The sequence below is a fragment of the Emydura macquarii genome, unplaced genomic scaffold (assembly GCF_026122565.2).
Source record: "Emydura macquarii macquarii isolate MOO-44397 ecotype Brisbane River unplaced genomic scaffold, CSIRO-AGI_Emac_v2 contig_2422, whole genome shotgun sequence".
Classification (NCBI taxonomy): domain Eukaryota; kingdom Metazoa; phylum Chordata; order Testudines; family Chelidae; genus Emydura; species Emydura macquarii.
This window is the reverse complement of record NW_027132559.1, coordinates 18349332-18374970: the sequence shown is the minus strand read 5'-3', so window position 1 is coordinate 18374970 and position 25639 is coordinate 18349332. Positions and strand designations below refer to the sequence as shown.

The following is a 25639-nucleotide window of genomic DNA, read 5'->3' as shown; positions in this document are numbered from 1 at the left end:
ACTCAGTTTTCCCATCTGTAAAACAGGGATAAGATACTGACCTCCTTTGAGATTTACTGATAAAAAACACTCTATAAGAGCTAGGGATCATTATTCATTATTTTTCATTTAAATGCTGAGCTGTCAGTCAGTATAGGATCTAAAGTATATGCATTTGTCTTTTGATCTCTGAAGAGGAAAAGGCATAGTGAGAACACTGGAATATTACGGACATGCCTTGCGCTGCACGTATACATATGGGCATGTGTATTTAGAGGGGTTTCTGGAGGGCTTCCTGCTCTCTGGACAAATGAAACCCGTTTTAGGGTTTTCTCCCTGCCCCAGAAGGGTAGCCAATCATTAAAACCCTGAGTTTTCACCTTTTTGAGATAATCTCAGATTCCTGTTAAACCTATGATTTGTAGAAGTCTATACAATTTATTTTCTTGTTAATTCTGTTTCACATCTTAAATGCAAGGCATGGTCAATTATGGATCTGTTTTTAAGGCCATTACACTTTTGATCAATAAACAGAAAATGTGGGGAGAGGATCGTGCCCCACTGTAATATTCAGTATAATCCCTGTGTGATGTGATATCTCACAAAATTGCATCACAAGCTAACTCGTGCCTCTACTGAAATGAACAAAGAGAATTACTTTTCTTTTTATGTGTGATAGTTACAGAGATCATAGGATTTAAACAAATATCAAATTCTGACAATCATTTACATACTGTTATTTTTGTAACCACTTAGATTTTCAGGACAAGCTTGTTAGTTACAGCACAGATCTTGACACTGTGCCTCCCTTGAGAATCTAAGTCAGTGGTTTTCAACCTTTTGTCATTTGCAGACCCCTAAATAATTTGAAATGGAGGTGCAGACCCCTTTGGAAATTCAACCTGTGGTCTGCGGACACCCACCATAGAAGTCTTAGACTGAAAACTGAACAGAATTCAACTATAAATGTTGCACGTGCTCGGAAGGCATTTGAATGAGTGTGAGAAAGGGTGCTAAACTGTGAGCTTCTGTGGCAACAACACTTCCAGGGTTTTGACCTCTTGGTGGGGATATCCACATACTTTTGACTGATCAGAAAAACATCTTTTCTGTGATCTGAAACTTTATTTTCAAAGTCACCTTTTGCAGATCTCTTAAACATAGTCTGTGGACCACAGGTTGAAAACCACTGATCTATGAAAATAACTGTATTAACACAAATGCAATTTCTAAAAGTTTATTCATCCTACTAATTATATTTGGTTTTCCACTTGTTCAGTTAGATATATTCATTTTCTGACACAGACAAATGGAGTTGTGTAAATACCAGCAAAGGGCTTGATTCTCCTTTCGGATGCACTGGTTTTACATGAGTATAACTCCACTGACTTCAAGCTATTTCTCATTTATACCCATATAAATAAGAGCGATTCAGTCCCATATGTGCTTTGAGGAAGGAGGATTATTTATTTATAGACATTTCTATAGCCCTCATCACTGGAATATCTAAACTGTAGGTGGTATGCAAGTAGCAGTAAAATTGCACTTTTAATACCAAAACACACTTTATAGAAGCTTTTCGGCCCTGAATACATAACAGCCAAAAAAAACCCATATTTTCAGAGGTGTCCACTAATTTGGGGTGTCTGAATTTTTCAAATCTCAAATTGGGGAACCAAACACTGAAGGCACTCAAAATTAGTGGAAATTTTTGAAAATGTGGGCCTCAGCCTTTAAAAGAGAGGGGAAGGGAATAGTTATTCAGCCAAATTTGGCTGTTACAGTTACATTAGTATCTTCACTGAAGTTGCTTTGGATTTATGCCCTAGTTCACAAGTATTATAACAGATTTACAAAAGTGTAACCAGGAACAGAGTTTGGCCTTACATATGTCACACATTATATTCTTTCAAACTAACCAGTTCTATCGGAACATTAAATGCAATCTGTAAAGAAAAGCACAGTGTGCCTATTTACTCACACTCATAATAGAGGAATGATAGTTATGGGACTGTCGATATTTATTTATAATATATTTGTGTGTTCATGGAGTTTGTAGTCAGCCTAAAATTTACTCTGGGCTGAAATTTTGTTTTCGCTAACAGTTTAAATAATTTCTCCTTTTTTATGTTATAAAAGTGCAGAACAGAATTTTTGTGGTTTCAGATCATATTAGATTGGTATCTTGGGATACCATATGTTTATGTAACCCACTGGTCAGTGTGTTTTCCAAGGCTCCACTTCTCTGCCCAGGCCACAGCAGCTATGGGTCTGTTACAGCCCCCAACTACAGGGCCTGGTTCATGTTGTAAGGACTCATGCTTTTAGCTCTGGAGATCCTTAGTTCAATTCCTGATTTTGGTGAAGATGGAGGCTGTCACATTTGCACAGCAATGAGCATACTGGGGGCAATCAGCTAATAGTAGCCACGCCATTTTTTGTACATCAGGGCACAGACATGGTTTCTTTTCAGAGACAATTAGTCTATTCAAAGTGTTGGCTTTGTGTGCTTTTGCAGTTTTTGGTTCCTTCAGCTCCCTTCACTGTTTGGTGCGCAGTGGAGTGGTTGCTTAACTGCTCAGAAATGCTAGTGGGGGGACACAGCTGAAAGGCAGCTTCCTGGGAGGTTTCTGTGCACTTTGAGCACCACTACAGAAACTGGGCTGCCTAGAGGCAGTCAATGGAGTATGGTAGGAAGGGGTCAGGTGGAAGGGAGGGTGGAATGGCAACTCTAAGTGGTACATTCCACCACTACTGCCCATTAAGTTTGTGTGAAAAATCCAGATAGATTAAAAATGGCATTTACTCATCCTACGCATTGAGTGACCCCTTGGGATGGATCACACAGGTACTGCCTGACAACCAATGGTAGGGCAACTGCAAGCTTGCCACGCTGACACTGCTGTAGGGGAGGACCAGAGAGGAATGCAGTTGGAGAGACCTTCATCTAGTGGGCCCAGGATCACTGGCATTAGGAGAAGGATTTCCTACAAGGCCTTACCCCTTGCACAGTGTCCCTGGTGGCCTCTTGGACCGGGAGGGTGAGTCTCTAGTGGCACACCAAAGCTTTTGTGAGAGGCTGATTACCTTGTTCTCCTCTGCATGTTTTTAACTGGGAGGGAAGATACGGCCCAGTGTTCATTCATTTTGAAGGGCAGTTCCTGTATATGCAAAGCCATTCATTGTCATGCAAAACTACATAGTGATCAGTAGTTACGACAAATGCACAGTAAGTCCATTATGGTTATATGTAGTTATTGCAAATGTGCAATCACTTATTTTCTGTGATAGACCGGAATGGTTCAAAGGAGCTATCACAGACTACAACGTCAATACATCGAGTATTAAGAGCTCCCAAGTTAGTCTCCAGAGCAGCACTAAGCCAGTGGTTTTTAACACAGGTTTAGTGAGGCTATCATCACTCTCCTACAGTTTGATCCTGCAAGGAGAGGACTGTGAATTACATAAATGTCTTCGCTTTGAAAGACCTTTTGAGTATGAATGTGACAAATTTTCTATGCATTTTGCATTTTAAAAAAGATCTGCTCTTTCTTTACATCATACAAAATCTTTTAAATAGAAAATATGAGTAAATATGATCTTGTGGAAAAAAATGAATAGATTAAAATATTAAAACAGAGCATAGAAACATTGGAAGCCTTATCTTTTAGGTTACATTTTAATTTTTAAAATAATTAAGAAAATTTATCAACACACTCTCAACTGTTCCATATGCATTAGGCCAGATAATGGTCTGTTCCTGTGGCAACCTGCCTCCCCCCTCATGTAGCCTGTCCAAAGGCAGATTATAACAGCAGTCCCTGGAAAGGGGCCCTAGGCTCATGACTCCTACACACGCCTGCAGAGGGAGGCTAGTACAACCTGCACTACCTGCACTTGGCTAGGAGATGGATGGGTTATGAACCAGACTCATGGAAGCACGTGGGGTGGTCCAGAGTAGGAATGACTGAATTTGTGATTATGAAGGTACAGTGGAAGCGGTGTGAGAAGCTGTTGCCCAAGCAGCTGTTCTGTGCCTGAGGTTGGGGGTGGATTTCACTCCACAACCCCTCCTGTGCTTCACCTGTTGTCTCAGTCTTTATGCACAGAGTGACTTCCCTCCAGTATGAATTACAGTTTAAAAGGCATTCATCTGGCCAGCAAAACGCAAGAGGGCAAACCTTGCCTGGTGTCATTCTTGTGAAATCAATGGAGTTACATCAGGAATGGGTGAGGCCCATGAAGTGTAAAATAAAATACAGTCAGCTGGCTGAACAGTCCAGGTGAATGAGAGGTGATCTGAAACTCTCGCAAAGAAAAAGACTGAGCCCTGGTCTACACTTACTTGGAGATTCGGCAGCAGTCCACGGGAGTTATGCAAGCTACACAGAGTAGCTTGCATAACTCCCATCGACTGCTGTGCTTCCCTTCTGCGCGCCGTCTTCACTGCACTGCGCAGATGGAACCGGGTTCCCGTCGACGCAGTGCTATGCCACTTGAGGGGGTGGTTTACTAGCGTCGACTTCCAGATCCATTGAGCGGGTCTACACTGACCGTTCAATCGATCCAGAAAAATCAATCTGATGGTGGCGACTTTGCTGCCATTAGTATAGACATACCCTGAGTTAAAGCTGAAACTCTGATTTATCTTTAATCCAATGGGCCTAATCCTGCATTTCTTGTGTACCTGCAGGGGCAGAGTGCAAGTGTAACACTCGTATTAAACCAGTTTCCCAATGTTCCAGCATCTTACAAAACCCCATTTGTCATTTGTGCAAAGCTCAAGCAAACGTGCTTTAGAGGCGGGGGGGATATATGCAGAACTTGTAGGGAAAGATTCCTCGCCACAACCTGCAGTCAGAGTTTGCAAGAGCTGCATGGCCAGTGTCTCTAGGCTACATTATTGGTCAAGACCCCGTAAGGGTAGGCTTTGGCCAAGGTGCTCTTTCAGTTTACCAAACCCGTCCTTCCTTGGCCTACTTTCAAATCCCTATTGCCTGGTGCTAAGGAGGCAGCCAGCACACACCACTACATGATGGCGCACAGGGCGGCAGATTCACCCTCTGCGGCGTCTTTGTAGCCTGTCTGCACCCTGGCACAGCAGAACTTTTGCTACCTTTCCAAGCCTTGTGCGCTCACACAAAATGCACCAGGGGGTGGGGCATACTTTGGAACTTGGCAGGCACTCTGCATGAGCAGGGAGGGTTGCTTGCCGCCTGGCTGGCATTTAATCAAGCCTGGCCGGTTTTTGTACTGCATTGCCAGAGAAAAGGTGTCACTTGCTTCCCCCTCCTGCCACCACTGGGGCTAACATTCCCTGTTAGCTGCATGCTCGTTAGCTGCATGCACTGTGCTCCCAGCCGTATGACATACACGACTAGTAACACAGTTTTGTAATTGATTTTGTAACTACCGCATATGTCAGATGGGTGGGAGCACAGCTAGCATCTGCCTGTCTGTGCTGGGCCCTCAATCTGGAAGCAGGACTGACTGAGGCTCACCAGTGGGGAGGGGACAAGGACTGAAGCTCCCTCAAGGACTGAAGCTACTGTGAGTGGGTGAGTGTAGAAGCTCCTGTGGGCAGAGGCAGGGGCTCCTGTGGGTCTAGGTGTCTGAAGAAAGGGGCTGTGGCCACAGGTATGGAGTAATAATTAGCTACAGTTGGCACTAGGATCCTTTTTGTTGGTGGTGGCAGGGTGGCCAGTGGCTAGTTTTTCTGACTCTTGGAGATGGCAACCCTAAGAGGCTAGAAGTGAGACTGAGGAAGGGATGAGGGTGAATCACACACTATTCCCCCCACTGGCCACATAACCAGGGGAAACGGATACAGCCTTAGCCTTAATATGTACATAACTAAGCATACAGGACATGCAACACAGCTATGTTAATGTTGTTATGAGGACCTTAACTTGTTCATTTCCTCAGAACTACTCTTAGGTTAACCTAAACATTTTGGTTTTTGAGATGCAAGTTTCAGTGTTTTATTGGTGCCATCAAGTGGCAAAATGGTGTACTGCAGGTTTAACCGGCAGCATCCAATCTCAAGCAAGCTAGCTACTCTTTTAATTAGTAGCAGTGAAAAAAAGAAACAATATCTTAATCAAACCTCCTCTTAAAATACACCTAAAGTTACAAGAGAAAAGTTTAATATGACGTATACATGATGTCATGATTAGCTCAGTGATATTCTCAGCTAATCTGGACTCCATCCAGTAAAAGAGAGAGTATTTCTGAGATCAAAAGCTGACACAGGTTGACAAATCAATAAAACCAATTCCAATCTCATTACTTAAGAGATACTTAACTGAGGGGGACATTAATATCACATTCTGAACTTCCTTCCAAACTGGGGGTGTTTTCTGTAGTCACTGACCAAGCACGCTTTTTACCAAGTAAAGCATCAGGTCATATTTCATCATAAAACATTTGTCCACAATGCCATTAAGGTGGAATTAATATCTTATCATTACTTACATTTGCCACACTAAATACATTATCTGGTCTATGTTGTAATGAAACTTACAGATCATCATTCATACGGACATCACTTTTTTTTATTTGGGTTACATCATAATACTGTTCAATGGGAAGACCTCTGCATAAAGAGAGAGAAAAAACAAACACAGAAACACGTTACTTACTGGTTATAAAAATCCCAGGAAACATATACAGATTTTTTTTCTTGTAAGAAATGTAGACATGGTATGTGCTTTTTGTCTGTAATCCAGAAACCGTCCTTACCACCAAATTCAGAGAAACTGGATACTTACTATCAGACTCAGATCTTAACATTTAAGTTACACAGGGCCTGAATTTCAGAAGTGCTAAGCACCTTTGCCAGTGATTTTAATGGGCACAGGATCAAACACTCACAGCCTGATCTTATGGGGGGTTGAGTGTTGCCTAGAAGATGCTGAGCATCCCCTACTCCCATTGAAGTCAATGGGCAGGCAGAAGCAGACCCTTAGTAGGCAGAAGCACAGGGACCTTTTTCAGTGGTCCTTGTTGCTGCTGAAAAGAGACGTGACCTCTGAGTGAGATGACAGCATCTTAGCTGCCTCAGATGGAACGGATGTTATGTTGGTTATCAGCAGCTAAGATGGGACAGGACAGAGAAAGGGAGAGCAAGAGGGACAGCCAAACTGAAGAAAATACAGTCAGAGTAATCAATTTTAACTGGTAATGTTATCCCTGGAATTAGAACAGCTTTGGGGCTTCTGACCTCCACTGGCAAAGGCTAAGCTTGTCACAGAGGCATCACTTGTAGTTTCAGAGTCTTTCAGAGTCCTCCCCTCTCTAAAGTCAGAAAACTGTGGATGTAATTGCACAGAAGAAGAGGAGACAGACTGGAGGAAGAGAGAGGAAAACGTTGGTTCAGAATGAAAGGCATGTGTTGTTGTGTTCTGCTTGGCCCAGTGTGGTATTTGGAGTTGTTGGAAAGTTGACAGTCATCTCTCCATGCAGTATTGTTGTAGCTGTGTCAGTCCCAGGATATTAGAGAGACAAGATGGGTGAGGTAATATCTCTTCTTAGAAGTCGGTCCAATAAAAGCTTGACCTCACCCACCTTGTCTTGTTAGTAATCTTCCCATGACATTCAGAGTGCTCTGCACTCACTCTCTCTTCTCCAAAGCCAATCTGGATTGGGTCACTGCCTTCCTTCTTTTCATTTAGCAGTCATTGCTGACACCTGACATCCATGTGAGAGGCCAGGATGCATCCTCCCTCTGACAATGCTTTCAACACCATTCAGTGAACTACCCCACATGAGGGACTCTTATGGAATAGCGATGCTTGCATTAGCCGTCCCGTCCACCCCCCACTTACAAGTCTTCTCTGATAACTGGCCAAGTTGCACTCAGTGTCCTGGGACATGTTAGACGTGAACACAGATCCCAATGAGAACACCACACACAAAATATCTCCATGATGTAAATTCTCTTTTTAACTTTAAAATAAAAATATAATGATGACCTGAAACTTTTCAATTTTTGTCTTATGTAAGCTTTAAAATAATGATGCTTCAAAGATGCATTTTTAGATCCACACAGCCTTTGTAACTGTTCCAGCTAGTGAAATAACTAAATGAGGTACGGTATTTGGGATTGGAATAACCTTTGGTTCAGTGCATCTGCAGGGTGTCATTAGTTTTGTCTGTAGAGGGAGAAATATTTGCTTCCTAGACTTTCAGTTATTTTGAGTCCATTAACAACTGAGCATTTTGCATTGGGAACTACATGCCTCTGCATTAAAAGGTAATGCACACTGACATCTGCTGGTGAAAACTGCACATTAACTTTTTTCTCTTCACACACAAAACCAACTCAAAAATCTTCCTTAACGTGCGCTCCAGTTTATATATCAACTTCATCATAAGTAACCACCCAAAATGTTTAAAAGCCAGAAATTTGTTAGACAGGACTGTGCTAGAAAAATATTTTTTCCACTTTTTTTCCTTCACAAACTTTCTACTGAAATTTTATAAATTGGGTTGGAAAAATGAAGCAATGAAGCATTTGATTATAATCCCAGATTCTGGTACTGTAGTACTTACACTGCTCATTATTCTTCCCTATCAGTAGGCCAAAAACTGTATAGGAGATAAAAAAGCAGAAGTATACTCACTTACAAAAACAAATGAACTCCTAAATGTGGGATTTTTTTTTTTTTTTTTAAATTCAAGTACTTTTGTGTAGGGCTCAGGAACAGATAACAGTTCCTCTACCAAAATCAAGTATCTCAGACTCTGAATAAATTCAGCTGGTATTTTAAATACAAGCTGTATATTTTGTGTGTGTGTGCAAATAAATCCAGGCTTCTTGTACCTCCAACGCTGGCATTCACCCCACTTGGGCACATTCACAGATTTCTAAAGTACTTCCCTTGCATCTTTACTACTTTTAACTTTCTGATCCAGACTAAATTGCATTGTAATAAGTGCCTAATACATTTCTAACCTGTCCTCCTGGTAAATTTCATTGGAATCAACCTGCTAAGGCAGCTGCAAAGGAAAGCTGCTTCAACAGCCAGAAACCAATATTCACGGCCCCTACAGTGTGGAGAAGGATATAAATAAAAGGACATAATTATCCATTGCCTGGAAAGTTTTATTTAACATTTACGTTTCATTCCTTTTCTAACTGGATAGTGATATTAATGTTTAGGGAGAATATTACAGTCTGAGGGCCAATCCTCAGATGTGTTGTAACTCTGCTGGGGCACTTGGGGGCTCCTTGGGCTCCTCCTGTAACCCAGAGCAACCTCAGGGCTGCTCTAATTAGCACCTGCAGTTATGGCCCCAAGGGGCCACTGAACTGGCCTACGATCACCAGATCTCCTTTCACCTTGGTACATTCCTGAAACACCTCTTAATCTGGAGGCTAAAAGCAGGTGACGATGCTGACCAGTTTACTATTAAAGCTAGCCTTCTGTTCCCTTTTCACTAGCAGAGTGGAATAGAATGGGATGAAGTAGAGGACAAGATCTGGCCCAGTGTGCCTATACACTGAATAAGTCTAGGATTGATATATTTTTAAAAAACCCCAAGAGCAATAAAAATTCTTATTTGGAGTCATTCCAAGGACTTGCCACCATAAAGCCAACTTCTATAAGGAAAATTGATTACATGATGGGGGAGGACAGGATAAAATGGCCTTGTCTCTTCTTTGTCCTCCCAACCCCATTTAGCAGAGAGTAGCTGCACTGAATTTAATTCCTTTACAAAGGGATTGAGATACCTGAAGTCATACCTGTTGCCTAGGCTTCTCAGCTGGTGCTGCAGACCCAGAAAGTCAGTTTGATATTCAGGGTAGATAATGCATCTTACTTATCTTGGGTTTATTAGGATTTTCAGATATTTTTTTCTTTTTCCTGTCTTTTGGAGTAGGATGAACTTGATGCTACTTGTGTTGGAGACACTTTAATTAAGCTCAGTGAACTTCACCACACACTTCTTGCAGGTTATGCAATCTTTGGAGACACCTGTGATCTATCTCCTCTGCACTGCACATACATATACCTGTAGGAAATTACCTTTTAGGATGAAAGTAAGAATAGTCTGGGGCTAGCAGAGCAGAGGGAATGCACAATGGCATATTCTGAGCCTGGTTCCACTTGATCAGGCAGGGCTGAATGGCAGTTTTCAGATAAAGATAATGGGCCAGATTCTGGCATTGCAAAGCAGCCAGAAAGCCAGCTTCACCAGTTACCTGGGCATTCATTTTGCATACAGGGGAATTACTGTGGTGAAGAGATGGTGTAGAATCCAGCAAGTTAAAGAAGTATGTGTTGGATGAATGGACTATAAGATAGATAGAAAGCTGGCTAGATCATCGGGCTTAACGGGTAGTGATCAATGGCACGATGTCTAGTTGGCAGCTGGTAACAAGCGGCGTGCCCCGGGGGTCAGTGCTGGGGCCAGTTTTGTTCAACATCTTCTTCAATGATCTGGAGGACGGGGTGATTTGCACCCTCAACAAGTTTGCAGATGACACTAAGCTGGGGGAGCAGTACATATGCTGGAAGGTAGGGATAGGATACAGAGTGACCTAGACAAATTGGACAACTAGGCCAAAAGAAATCTGATGAGATTCATCAAGGACAAGTGCACAGTCCTGCACTTAGGATGGAAAAGTCCCATGCACTGCTACAGACTGGGGACTGACTGGCCAGGCAGTTCTGCAGAAAAGGACCACGGGCGTTACGGTGGACAAGAAGCTGGATATGAGTCAACAGTGTGCCCTTATTGCCAAGAAAGCTAATGGCATATTGGGCTGCATTAGTAGGAGCATTGCCAGCAGATCGAGGGAAGTGATTATTCTCCTCTATTCCGCACTGGTGAGGTCACATTTGGAGTATTGTGTCCAGTTTTGGATCCCGCACTACAGAAAGGATGTGGACAAATTGGAAAGAGTCCAGCAGAGGGCAACAAAAATGATTAGGAGGCTGGAGCACATGAATTATAAGGAAAGGCTGAGGGAACTAGGCTTGTTTAGTCTGCAGAGGAGAAAAATGAGGAAGGATTTGACAGCAGCCTTTAACTACCTGAAAGGGGTTCCAGGGAGGTTGGAGCTAGGCTGTTCTCAGTGGTAGTAGATGACAGAACTAGGAGCAATGGTCTCAAGTTGCAGTGGGGGAGGTCTAGGTTGGATATTAGGAAAAACTTTTTCACTAGGAGGGTGGTGAAGCACTGGAATGGGTTACCTAGGGAGGTGCTGTAATCTCCATCCTTAGAGGTTTTTAAGGTGCAGCTTGACAAAGCTCTGGCTGGGATGATTTAGTTGGGATTGATCCTGCTTTGAGCAGGGGGTTGAACTAGATGGCCTCCTGCGGTCCCTTCCAATCCTAATATTCTATGATTCTATGAATTCTCCCCTCTCTCAGGCTCAGTGCAGAAGCCATGCCCATGGAAAGCGAGCATGGCTGGTCACCTCTGTGCTCTGTCTATTCTTGGCTGCCAAAATGGCTCTTGGGGTTGGAAGAAGCCGGGTGTAATCAGAGTAGCCTTCTGAAAATGCTGAGAGCCTACAGTTCCCATTGACTTCACTAGGACTGTGGATGCTGAATGCTTCTGCAAAATCAGGCCATGAGTGAGACTTCCCTAAGGTCACAGAGGAAGTTTAGGATAATACCTTCCCATTACCAAACAATTTGAAAAGTTAAACTGAATGTGGAGATCCAAAGTACCAAGAGTTTCAGTAAATACATTGAAGGTGATTATGGTAGTACAAGTCAGCCATGTTACAGTTTAGAGCATTGTACAAAGTGGGGGTTACAAAGTATATCTCCAGAATGCAAATTATCTACACAGCTCAATTTGCATTGCTGGCCGGTCTATCCAAATATATCGCATTCCATTAGCTGTTTCTTGGTTAAAACACCTTAAAAAAATCTAAATATATGACGCATGCAACTAATCTACCTTGGCCAAGAATCTCCACCATAGCCATAATGTCGATGTCCTTTAGCAAACAAACAAGGAGGCTCATTCTTTGGTCTATGATCTTCTGGCAATGAAACCGGTGCAATTCCTCCATATTCTCTTTCGGTTCCCCAAGGAAGCCTGCACCACTGAAGTGAATCTCTTAACTCTTCATATCTGAAACAAAAAAATAAAATTTTTAAATAGCAGCAGCGATGGTATGTTGAATGCCTTCATGGATGTCTTAACAATGGAAACATTGGATTTATTCTCTTGGCTATTTGCTCAACTTTTTGAACAAAGTCATCATAATGATCTTGCTCTAGTTGAAGTCAATGGACAAGCAGAATCAAGTCCAGTATGTTTTGATTGGCTGGAGGAAGAAGGTAGGTGAATGCATATGCTAATATGCTGCATGTGTGTTTAACCTCCTGCAATGTATTGAGATGCTGAAGCATGGATCACCCACCTTGTCCTCTACATGCCACTATGCAAACTCATCAGCTGATGGGGGAGATTTTCAAAGACACAAATGGCAGCTAGGCATCTAATTCTCATTGACTATGTGAGCCTGGTGCCTCAGTGCAATTTGGGCTTTTTAAAATCTTACCTGACATCTCTAGAGAGTAGGTGAGAAATGTCACTCTTCAGTACCTGCAACTCACCAGGGCATACAAGCTCTATCCTATATCTCACAAGTTTCTGCTAATGGTTGAATAGTTCCAGCATAATTCAGTGTATCTATATCATTGACAGTTCTGCAGTACAATGTGTGTAGACCCACATCCACCTTCAGCAGTTTCTTTTTATTTAATTTGTTTCATGAAAATGAGCACCAATCAGAGTGAACATTTTACACACTTCCTTTTCCTCTTGTTTTTTTCATCTGGCAGGAATTTCCCAGCGGTTAATGAAGGCACAAAGCCCACCCTATCATTCTTATTGATGGCAAGAGGGGCTGAAAAAAAATAGACTCAGTTTCCCCCATGTATGGTGGTTTCCTCCAAAATCTCTCAATTGAACAGACCAATTAAAATTACTTCTAAAATTGGAGCAATGAACAAATGTGTGTACTGACCCTGGAAGCAGGAGTTCTGAAATCACCCCCGAACCCAAAAGTATTGGTTATGTTGCTGTGTTAAGGACAGGCCTTCATCATCGTTTTAGTTTATGTTACGTCAGAGAGAGTGCTGTTCAGTTGGCGGAGCAAATGACGAGGAGCCAGGTCTCCTGGGTCCTATTTCCCATCCTGCTGCTAAGTAGGTGGGCATGATTCTTCTCTCACTAAGGCCACGTCTACACTACAGACTTCTGCCAGCATAGCTATATGTTGGTCAGTGGCATGATTTGTGACCCGGGTGGATTGATTCAAATCAAAGCAATTTAAATCATGATTAAATCACCAAATGGAAAGCCTGGATTTAAATAACCTTTTCCATTTGTACTTCTGTTACTTTCTAAAGAAAGGTGCATTCTCACTGGTTGATATAACCATTAAAACACGTTGATTTACAACTAAATAGATCCTTTACACTAGATTTGGTACATCCTTTTGCTACCTAGGAGGGTACACAATAACGATATACATTTATTTAAGCAATTATATAGCTTAATATTTTCAGATTCTTATTAACTGTACATCTTAAGTATGTTAGAAAATGGTGAATGATATATTGCTTATTTACTAAATAATAAACTCTTTGCTCATTCCTTGTGTCAAGCTGCATTAGAGTGGTAACTGGGATATAATTAAACACAAACAATAGCCTAGAACATTTATTTTTATGAAACCAAACAACCTGAAATGTTTTGGATACTTGAACTTCTCTTATCAAAACATGTTTCAGATGTACAAATAAATGATGTATTAAACAGAGGGATTAACTGTAGTCAGTGAATTAAACTGATTATTTCAGGTCAACTTGGGAAAATTTTCACATATGCCTAAGTGAAAGGAGTTTAAGTTCCTACTTGTCTATGGGAACATCCACTGCAATAAAAATCCTGTGGCACCGAGTCTCAAAGCCCACGTCAATTGACTTGGACTCACAGGGCTTGGGCTGTGGGGCTAGAAATCACAGTGTAGATGTTCAGGCTCAGGCTGAAGCCCATGCTCTGAGAGACCTAGCCCCCTCGCCCGAGCCTGAACGTCTACACTGCAATTCTCTGCCATGCAACTCAAGTCCCAGGAGCCCGAGTCAGCTGACCCAGGCCAGTTGCAGCCCTGCCTTATGTCTGTTATTGCACTGTGGATGTACCCTAAGTCTCTGGAACATGAGACAGTCTCCTAAGTTACTTAGGCTGTCCTACTGTGCCATGTTTATAAAACTGGATCTCAAAAGTTAGATGTTTTCCCTGATTCCTTCTTTACATAGAAATGCAGAAACTTTAAATCCAAGTTTTTAACAGACGATCACAGATTCAGCATTATTTATTTTTTATTTAAATGTTTTAAGAGAGAATGAAAAATTAGGCTTTAACGTATTTTGTGTTAAATTCAGATGTCATTTTAAGCAGGTTTATTTAAAATAAATTATTTACTTTAAATAACAAAATAAAAACCAACTTAAATGAAAAAACCCTGATATTTAAAAAAAATTCAAAACAATTTTATCCACCCTGATTGTAATGGACATCACTGTAAGCCGGCAGAAGCCTCTAGTGCAGATGCAGTTATACAAGCAAAAATGCCCTCTTGCCAGGGTAGCTTATTTCACTGGGGGAGGTGTTAAGGCTGGGAGCTAGAATAAACTATGCTTGCAAAGCCCAGTTTTGCTGGTCTAAGCTGCATCCACACTAGCAGCACTTTGCTGGTAGAGTATGTCGGAACAGTATACCAGCAAAGTGCTCCTCATGTGGACCTGGCCTTAAACGGGTCTGATTCAGGAGTAACATCATTGAAATCACTGGAGTTACACCAGTGTGAATGACAGGAGAAATAGGCCCATTATTATGTGACGTTGGGCACCTCACTTAATCTTGATGTGCCTTGGCTTGTCCATCTGTAAATAAATTCCCAAATAAAGAATGGTTTATACAGAACTTCCCTCAAATTTCATCTGAAATTTTAAGTGCTTTCCAAGGGGACTGATATTCTTCCCAAAGTACAGAAGATCACAGTGAAACCATTGAAAATTTCAGCAAGACATACTGTACTTTGTTATACAATAAGGGTCAAATTGTCCTCTTGCACATTTAGACGGAGAGGAGGCTTGAGGGAGAAAAATCTCTGGAAGGATTCCCTTGCAGAAATTCCCTCATATCATCCAAGTAGGAAAGGCCACGGCATGGTGAGTGCAAATCTGGAAGATTCCTAGGCATTCAGACAGATCCCGGGGGATCTCTGGGAAACCAGTGCCATCAGTACGAAGAGCCTCTACTTTGGTCTTCACCCAACATACTTCCCTGGCAGCTCAGCTCCATAGCATTGCTTATTTCCCAGCTTTCTCATCTGTCTCATTCCATAATCGTGTTGCAATACTATGTCATGCCTTCATGACATCATGTCCCGACATGATGCAGCTTCACGAGGCAACTAGTTTGTCTTGCAGGACAAACTAAAATATCCCTCTGGGCTTATCAGAACCCTCTGGGTTATCAGAACATTTTTCTATATTTAAATAGCTGAATGAACTTTAGCATCTAATTTTTTAACAGTTCTGCGTAAGGTTTTGTTTTTCCCCTCAAGGTTAGAAGCCAGATATCAAACCATTGTGTATGTGGCCATGTCAATAGGTGGTAAGCTGAACCCAAAGGAAACATTAATGAATCATTCATGCTGACTTCTATCCACCGGTTACTAAGATGCAGAACAACCACTTAATCCCAGACAGAAAAGACAAACATTGCACACAAAGAGACATGAATCTGATTGCCCACCAAGATCAAACAAGGCTTTGTTAGGAATCTAATTTTTATGGTCTTTTCCACAAAGGAACAGTTATGGCCAATATCAATCCAATGGGATTATGGTTATCAAGGACACGAACAAAACAGTGTCTCTGCAAGAGAATATCAAACTCAAACTAGACTGGACAACCTGTTAAAAAGATGTGCTGTAGAAAACAATCCTGCACCAGCAGAGAAATGAACTAAATGGCCTAATAGAGATTTTGCATCTCTAACGTCCATGATTCTAGAATTATATTAAATTCTGAGGGCCAAGTTCTGGAAGAGTAACACTTAGAATTAAAAACTACTTTCCTTGCTTTAACAAGAGTCCTGTAGCACCTTAAAGACTAACAAATTTCTGTGGGCATAAGCTTTTGTGGGCTGCAACCCACTTCAGCAGATGCATGCTTTGGATCACATGCCTTGCTTTGGATCACATGAATTTGCCAACTCAGCCATCAGTTGCATCCTTTATTTAAACTGTATTTTTGCCTGCAAATTTTTCTTGTTTTGTGGAGCTCATACCAACAGTGTATGGATATTGGGCCATAGGATGTGAGCTCATCAGAGCCGATAAACAAAACAGGTTCTGACTTGATCAGTACTTGAAACTGAGACTTCCACAGAAACCCAAATGCTGCAGGAAGCTGTGTTGGTGGTGGGTCTGTCTGGAGTAGGTTTGGGGTCCTGTGTGTAACTCACATAAATTTCTAATTCAGTGGGCGTGACTTTCCAATGCTGTGCATCTTGCATCATCATTTACACCAGTGTAAATCAGAATGACCACCCTTTACATCCACTTTGCATAGGTGAAAGGGAGTGGAAAATCAGTCCCAGTGGGTGTGCAAAACTAGTGTAATTTACACACTGAGTGGTATATAAGGGGCATATGCATTCTGATACAGTTTGTGCTATAATATGAAAATCAAGAGGCGTATGTAAGATCAATCAGAAACCCCACACTTTTATGCCTGCACCGGGTCCAACACTCCCATTGTAGATCCATGGGGCCTGATTTTGGGTGTCAGTGAGCTGTGCTCAGTGCAGGACCCAGGAGTGTGGAATAAAATAACAGATGTCCTGTGAAAGAAATTATGTTATCATGTAAGTAAAGACTCTTTCATCCCAGTTCCTCCCCTAGGTACCTTGCCCAGCCAGTCTCAATCTCCACCCACAGCTCCTCATCCAGTCTTCCACCTGCTCCCAGTCCCACTCTCTTTTCCTCAGTCTCCTTGCCCACCCATTTCCAGTCTCCCCACACTGCCTCAGCTCTTCATCCAACCTCAGACTCCCCCACCCCACTCTGTTTACCAGTCCCTGTCCTCCCCTCACCGGCTGTCAAGTCCCAGCCTTCCTTCCCTCAGCCCCATGTCTTCCTCCCACCATGCCATCTCCCAGTCCCATTCTTCTCCCTGTGCTGCCTGTCCCCCTTTCCTTGTCTCCTCTGCGTCTGAGTCAGGCTGCTCTGGTACCTGGGGGAGAAGGAGATACTCTTAGTTCCAGTACCCAGCACCTCAGTAGCCTGCATCAGCTGCAAGGAGCTATTGCAGGGAAAGTGTTGCTCTGCCCCCACTGCTCTAGGGTGAAGCATGCCAAGTACAGACAGAATCTTCAGAGAATTCAGCTGCCATACTCTAACAAGTCTTTACTGAGCACTTGCAAAGTGAAATTTTTCAAAGGCTTATAACTTGGCCAAATACGGATTTTTTTTCATAGTAACAACAAATGGCACATTTCTAAGACCAGGGTGGCCCCTCCTACCAAATTTCAAGTTCCTGCTCCAGAACATGGGTGTGCTAGAGCTTCTCAATGAAGTGGCTGAAATAATTTTTTTAACATGGGCGAAACATCATATTTTCTCCTAATTTGCAAAAATAAAATATATATATATTCAGTCTGAGGAAGAAACCTTGGCATGGAAAATTTTAGATCAAATGGTTAAAGTTTGGCAAAGTTATAAGCAACTGAGAACAGGGTCTTATAATAGCAAGTGTTGGGCAACCTTAATCCTAGACAGCACTACCAACTCTGTCTATAAAACCTGTTTTGTGTCCACTTATCCACTAAATTTGTACAATGACACTGAATGAACCCTACTGAATGCTCAGTACACCATTACTAACACTGATTATTTGATCACAAAAGGAAATCCTCAGGCTCCCTGGTTTCTAGGGGCATACGAATTGGCCGTTATTACAGTAAACATACAAACACAGCCTTAGAGTATTTTAGAGGCAGCTTATTAACACAAATATTGATGACAAATATTGTAACCATAGATAACAGTACACAAATGATTCAGCTGCAATAGACCTGCAGTGCAAATATTGATATACGTGAAGTTCAAAACAGTAAAGTGTGCAGACTTATAATGATTAAAATTCAGATTATTTATGACCTATTATTTAAGATAGTTGAGGCCAACCATTTTCTAAGATTTTCTTTTCTTGTCAGAAAGAATCCATTTGCATAATTTAAAAAAAACCCTTGTATTATAACCCTGATTAATATCTAGTCTAAGACCTGGGGCCAAACTCTTTTCTGGGATAATGAATGTAGCTCTACTGAGTTGAGTGGAGTCTGCACATTTATGTCAGCAGAGAATTTGGCTCATGGTCCCTTAGTGTGGACATAATCTAGTTTATTCTATCCACAGAAACAAGACAAAAGACATGTTATAAAATGGGGGGGGGAGGGGTCACAATCATGTTTCTTATCTATGCTTCAGCATTGCAATGTTTTGTACTGCAGAAGGAGCCTAAAATGGTAGTTACTTCCAAAAGTAAATGTTACTGGCTTTTATAGTGTTTTGTGCCCTTAATTGTTTGGCTTTCTTTGTGCCCAGCCAACTCATCCTATTATGGGACATTGTCCAATAAATGGGTGTCTTTCCTGTGAGTCCAATAGGATTTGGATAAGGCCTATAATTCTCCAAAACTTTAAGTACGTCAACCATTATAACATATCATATGCAAATTCATTTAATATTCTATAATGTTATACATTCACAACGCAAGCCATGATGATAGTGAAACAGCCAATATCTTGACTAGTGAAGATACCTCAATCAGGTGACTCAGCATACAGTTTGACAGACAGGAACGATCCAATTACATTAAATATGCTCCTACTGAAGACTTAATATGGGATACTAATCTCCAAAGGACAAAATCAATGAAAACTAGCAAAACAGACAGCTCTACATAATATGGGAACTATAGATTTAGTTTCCTATTTCTGTAGATAAAATATGTGGAGGAATAGTGGAGAATATGAGGACCACTGGAAGACTACTGTATGTATAAAGGTGAGAAATTTGGGTCCAAAAAAGATCACTGTCCTAAATAATGAACAGCTGAGATGTTTGGCTTTCCAGAATTAAAGAGCCAAATTCTGTCTTGTGTGGCACTCCTGAATAAGGGTATAATTTGCCCCATAATTTGTATCTATAAATACTGATTCTTATAACAATTTGATCACAGACTGCTAAAGAAAAATGCAGGCTTCCTGGCATTCTAAAGGATTAAAAACATTTAGTAAATCTAGATCAACTCATATTTTAAAAAAGGCTCAAAACACTAGTTGATTACTGACAAAACTGAGAGATTGGTTAGTGAAAGGTGTGCATCACCATTTTTTCAGCAGCTGGAGCTAAAACAAACTTTGCTACCATTCTTTTCTAAAACTGTATTTCAAGATGTAGTCTTAAAGTTTTCAATACCATGGCCACAGTATAACCTATTTCACCAGTTGGCTTTCCATTTGTAATCAACACTTACTAGGTAATTGCCAGGTTATTGACTGAGATAAGTGAGTTTTGTTACAGAATTTATGGCAAGTCACAAAAATTCAACCTTTGCAATCTATTTTATAGAGACAGATACTGAGCGCCAAGTTTTGCAACTCCATTGAAACCAATGGTGTTGCACTAGTGTAAGTGGGAGGACAATTTGGTACCAATACTTTAGAATTTTCAGCAAAACACAGTTTCCTTTAGTAGCTATTTCTTACCTGTTCTGTGACACAGTTGAGCGTGGAGGAATTTGCAGTGGAGTCAGTGCCTCATTAGACTCTAAGGTTTTCGATAATATTTCTGTTCCCTCCCTTTCTCTATAGTAGTATGGCAGGCCATGCAGCAGCTCCATGCTTCATATTTGTGCTCTGAGGTCTGCAGGGAAGCTACATGGATAAAAGATTAAATCATCAAAAGAATCAGTCACTGCATCTGGATACAGTCTGAGCAAGTAACACAGGTAGCTTCTGATGAACTCTGATACTGTTCAGCTGAGGAAACAGTGGCCACTTTCATTGCTGCAACTGGTCCCTTGTGTCAGATTACAATGTAAAACATTTACAGACAGAACTGTGGCACTATGGCTTTGCTCAATTAATGAACTATTTCTAGAAATAAATGTTAAGCAAATGGCAGGAAAAAGAAAATCTTCCCGTGGAATATGGACTCTGAAAACATTCAACAGTTATTTTTCAGATTTAGCTTTAAAATCCAAGGTCTTGCTTGCTCTGCATGGACATTAATGATCCCAGGACACATTTCACAACAGAAGGAGTTTGCTCCCTTGCCAAGCTTTTCCTCCTCCCACTTTTGTGCAGTGTGCTGAGTGAAAAGTGTTTTACACCCTCTTATCCAGACATGTTTGCATGTCAGTGATGCTGTACATGCTGTATAGAGCTTGGAAAGCACTTTGGGATGAAAGACAGGTGATATACCAGGATTCTCCACTGCCTGGAACCGTGTGCAATCATTTACAGAGAGCAAAAGTGCTACCGTTCTGATTTCATAGAAGCTCAGGCATGTAGGAGAAGATGGTAGGAAGTAGACACCTGTACTTCCCTTCTTCACTCAATGAAGCTCCTATGGCTCACAGCAGCAGGAATCTCCTCTGAAAAGTCCTTCTCCCCAACTTCTCCTTCATAAACTACAAGTGCCCTCTCCCTACTTGGTCTCTTTTGCTCCTAGCAGAACCCTTATGCCTCTCAAAAGATGCCCACTCCCCTAATTTTCCCAGGCCCTTTACCCCAAGTCCAGTGCCAGGGTGGGGGCACCCAGCAGAAGTTCTGAAGGACAAGATGGGGAAAGCTCTAGCATTCCCTCCCTTCTACACCTGAGGAGCCCACTTTGTTTTACAGCAGCTGGCCTCCTCCATGACTAACAGAAGCTTCATCAGGTGCAGGAGCCCGGGAAGCACTAGTGTTTCCCCTCTTCCACCTTCTGCACACCCAAGCTGCTCCCAATCCTTTCCCCATCTGCACCCCTCTGCTCTTGAAAGCCCTCCAACCACTGGGTGTGTGGTTCACAAGGGGACATGGGAAGGAGAGAAGATATACAGTGTATGAAAACTTGAGGGAGAATATGTCTGTAGGTGGGGATCAGAGGAGATGGGGCTATGGCAGACATGAGGAGAAGTGGGTGTCTCTTGCTATGAGGAATGGGGGAACTCTATTGAACAGAAAGATCCAGGTTGGGAAGGAGCAGCTCAAAGCACAGGTGGAAAGGACATGGAAGTGGGAAAGCATTAGAGTTTCTTCACCTTCTCCATCCAACAAATCTCCCATTGTTTATCAGAGGGAGCATCTGCTGCTGAATACAGCAGCAGCGTTGCATGCTACAGAAGCCAAGAATGTGCTGCTTCCCTACCTTCTCCTGCAGCACTATGATGCTCCTCAGCTTTCTCACTCTGCTCTTTGTACCTCATCAGTGTTCTCCCTTCCAAACCACACTACCCACCCCTACTCTCCCAAGCGCCCAGGGTTCACAGGACAAGCATAAGATCCCAGGGGGGCCTTGTGAGGCTCCTGGAAATGTTAGAAGGCTCAGCAGAGGGTTGATGCACTTATTCAGGCAAAGCCATACTCCTGTGCACCTCCTAAGTTCCACAGGAGATGGACTGCTCTCCTAAGAAAGCATACATTAGTGGGATTCCCCAACTCAGATGTCAGGAATTCACAAGGAAGTGTGAGAAGAGATCCCCTAAACTTTGCTCCCCACTCTGATGTTATGACTACACAATACACATACAAGAATTTCACAAATTCCTGATTAGGCAAACAGGGTACAACCATCCACCATTCTTCATCGAGGGCCCATTCTTCTGAGCTGCTGAAGGCACTCAGTATCTGACAGGATTAGGCCCTGACTCCATGTGTCACTAGACACAGAGTTAGTTGTCTATGCCCAATACCATCAGAGAAAATACATGAAAAGAATAACATTTAGTGCTCAAACCATCATACTTACTATCTGAGACGTGTGTCTGATGCAAATTATTAAACCTGTGTCTTATGGCCCTCATTTTTTATATTTTATATGTAAAGCAGGGAATATGTAAACAAGCATTGTTAGAGAGAAGTTAGAATGCCTGGTTTGAGAAGTACAATTTGAATTGCATTTCCTGAGTTTCTACTGTTTGAGGGTTTTTAACACTAATGTTCTTGAAAAGCAATATGCATTCACACTGCGGATGTATGCCTACAACCTTAATTTAATTTTAACAAAGGTTATTGTGGGGTTTATTTTTATTAGCATGCCCTTTCTCTTTTCAGCATTACTACAAGTTAATGAGGGCCAAATATTTCACTCTTCTCTAGTATGAAAAACATTAATGCTTCTTTTATGTCTAGACAACTTCTACAATATATTATTTTTGTGTGTCTTTTGGACTAGGAACTTAGTGTAGGAATTGCCAGATCAGATTCATAGTTTGATATCCTTCCTCCGATGGTAGCTGATATGGTAAGCTTCAAAGAAAAGCATAAAAACTCTCCTGTAACACACCTGGGCAGTGCTTAATATGCATACTGATTCAGTGTGTGCACTTCTGAGTGTTGGGCATTCATGCATGAGACCCTACTGGACTATTACTGTGATCCCCTGTTCAAGCATGAAATTCAGTTTGAAAAAGAAACCAATGATCATAGCTGTTGGTTTGAAATTTGCAAAGAGGTAAGAAACAGGTGCCAGATTCTCTTCTGTTATGCTAGTGCAAATCGGTAACGACCATGTTAATGGTCATAAATCTGGATTACCACTAGGGAAATAATCTGGTCCCCATTTACTAGAAACAGACCCTATCTGAACAATCTCCCATGTCCTTTCTGGGGAACTGTATGAAGCATCTGCCCAGTCAGGGGGCTACCACTTGCTCCTTTCTCCCCACTGTGAAGATTGGCCACAATTTCACTACACCCATCCTCATGCTACCAGCTCCCCACCCCCTGCATTTAGTCTGGGCTCGATGACAGCCAGTCCCCCAGCACCTGGACCCATGCCTGCTAACCCCATATAGTCTCTGATCCCAGCCCATAGCACCCACCCCATACCCACCCCACCCGGCCACAGGTCCCGACTCCCGCAGCACCCGCTGGGAATTTATTCTGGCCCCTACACTGCACAGCGCCTCCCCCCAGCTAGGCGTGGCTACCACAGCCCGGGTTGGCCTGGAAGCCTCAGCACCAATGCCCCGCCCCCGCCCGTTCGGGGGACGCGCGCCTGAGCTCATCTGATCGTCCTTCCCTTCCACTCAGCTTCCGTTTCCTAAGCAACTAGATCCGCCTTCCCCCGGGAAGAATCCAATCAGATTGCATCTCGCTGAGCCAATTCAGCCAATTAGAATTTAAAGCTTTGTTATTGACTGGCGGGCGAGGAACGCAGATACGGGGGCGGGGCTAATCCGCATGTCATGTGTTCATTCGCCCGCCCCCGGGAGTCAGGCGCTGACAGGCAGCGCTGCGGGGTGGCCCCGGTAATAGGGCTGTGGCGTATGGCGTGAGCGTCACGCTCCCGCTTACAGAGGGGAATCCCCCCCCGTCCCGTTCCCAGACCCAGTCATCCATGGAAGATTCAGTCCCAGCAGGGCAGCCTCCAGCACCCCCCTCCTGGGCTATTGTCCCTGGGGAACCGCCCCCAACACAGGGTCTCCCCCCAAGGCCCTATTGTCCCTGGGGAGCCCCCAACACTCACAGGGTCCCCAAGGCCCTGTTGTCTAAGGGGTCTGCGAAGGGTTGTTGTTGCCGTAGAACAGCGATTTTTGAACCTGTGGTCCATGGAGCCCTAGGGTTCCGCAGACTATGTCTATGATTTCCAAAGGGTCCGCACCCTAAATTCGAAACTTTGTACAGGTCCGCAAATGAAAAAAAAAAAAAAGTTGGAAACCACTGGTCTCTGGGACCCCCTCACACACAGGCAGGGTGTCCAGATGGCAAGTGTGAAAAATCGGGCCGGGATAGGGAGTAATAGGCACCTATATAAAAAAAAGCTCTGAATATCGGGACTGTCCCTTTAAAATCAGGACATCTGGTCATCTGAGAATCTCCAAGGCCCTATTGTCCACAGGGAATCCCTCTGCCCCACACACATACACTGGGTCCCGCCAAGGCCCTATTGTCCAACAGGGACAGCAGGGTCTCCCCCAAATCCGCATAGTCTGAGAGGGAATCCCCAGCTGGGGGCAGCAGCCCCCACTTTTAAGTCTCTCTAGTCCATGAGGAATCCTCAGCAAGAGGAAATGGGCCCCAGTTCTATGAAGAAACCACTGTAGGGGGTAGAACAGTCTTTACCCCCTATAGTGGGGCCCGAGCACCTTCCACATTCCCTTTTTCTCCTCTACTCCCCCATTCCTTCCTCCCAGATTTTCATTCCCATTGCTGAAGACCTCCCCCATTTGCACTATTGCCAAACCCAAGAGTTCAAAAATCATGTCGGGCTCTGCAAATCATGAGATTGGCCTAAAATTAATGAGGCCTTTCAAAAAAAAATATATGTTGGATGCTTTATATTTGCCTTCCGGCTTCTGACTCTTTGGGATGCATGAGTCACGTTTTTGAGCTCTTCTCTGCAACTAGGTGTGCTAGAAAATTACTTTTTTGTTAAAATGAAAACTGAGATTCCCACCTAATAACCTTCCTCCAGGAGCTGGGGCTTTACAAAGCCACTTAATATTGTGAGACTCATGATAAAATCATAAGAGTTAATAACTGCACTAGCTCAATGCAAAGAAATGCCCCAAACCTACTCCTTTGCCTAATATTAACTCTCACCTTGTCCCCGCTTTCTGAGTCACCGAACACCTGTTTCTTGCTCTCCCCCAATCACTGAAATCCTGGGGAAATCTTGTGGTGTATAACACCCATTCTGCCTAGTAGGGATGAGACTAGATTTTTACCCAGTTCTCCAGAGTTTCTAGTGACCCTGGAGAGGAAGAATAGCAGCTTCTTTCTTTCATACATTCATACGCAGTCCCCTCCCTTACATCCAAGGCTAGTATTTCCTTCCCTGGGGTGGAACTGGGATGCCTGGTATGGAAGATTTAGCTGCTGCACCTAGGATCTCATTATAATTATTTATATTCCAGTAGCACTGAGAAGCTACATTGAACGAGGCACTGTTCAAACACAGAGTGAGAAACAGTCCCTGGCTCAAAGAGTTTTCATTCTAAATAGACAAGGCAAACACAGGGTGGGAGGGCTCTTTAGATAAGATTCTCCCCTGAAAGAAATGTGTATGTAGGAATAATATTGTTTAAGGAAATTGATTTGTCTGGGGGTAAAAGATGGTTTGGCTTAACTTTTGACCTCCCATGCCTTTTTTGTTTCTCACAAATATAATGGGCCCAACACACACCAGTCTGATTCTGCATAACTTCATTGACTTCACTGGTATTACTCCTGATTTACACCAGTGTCAGAGAAGAGAGTCAGGACCCACAAAACTTTCAGTATTACCTCCACCTTGCCCACCAAACAAACACCAGTCTCCTTTACTCTCTGTTTAAAACAAAAAATTAGAAAGCCCAACATCAACAACTTGGTATTTATTTACCAACCCTACTATAAT

The 25639-nt window shown here is 42.6% G+C and overlaps 1 protein-coding gene across 2 annotated transcripts in view; it reads right to left on the bottom strand.

Moving 5' to 3' along the window:
* The window catches only part of SPMIP4 (sperm microtubule inner protein 4), a 35296-nt gene extending 14409 nt beyond the window's left edge, over positions 1–20887 (bottom strand). The window contains exons 1-4 of one of the 2 annotated variants that reach the window (XM_067562039.1): positions 20826–20887; positions 19801–19968; positions 11899–12075; positions 6503–6574 (exon numbers count right to left, since the gene is read on the bottom strand). In XM_067562039.1, coding sequence (XP_067418140.1) covers positions 6503–6574; positions 11899–12075; positions 19801–19934 — 383 coding nt within the window. In that variant the 5' untranslated portion in view covers positions 19935–19968; positions 20826–20887. Of the gene's footprint in view, positions 1–6502; positions 6575–11898; positions 12076–19800; positions 19983–20825 lie in introns of those variants that run through there. The other variant, XM_067562040.1, reaches the window with a different exon arrangement.
* Between the last annotated feature and the right edge of the window lie 4752 nt (positions 20888–25639).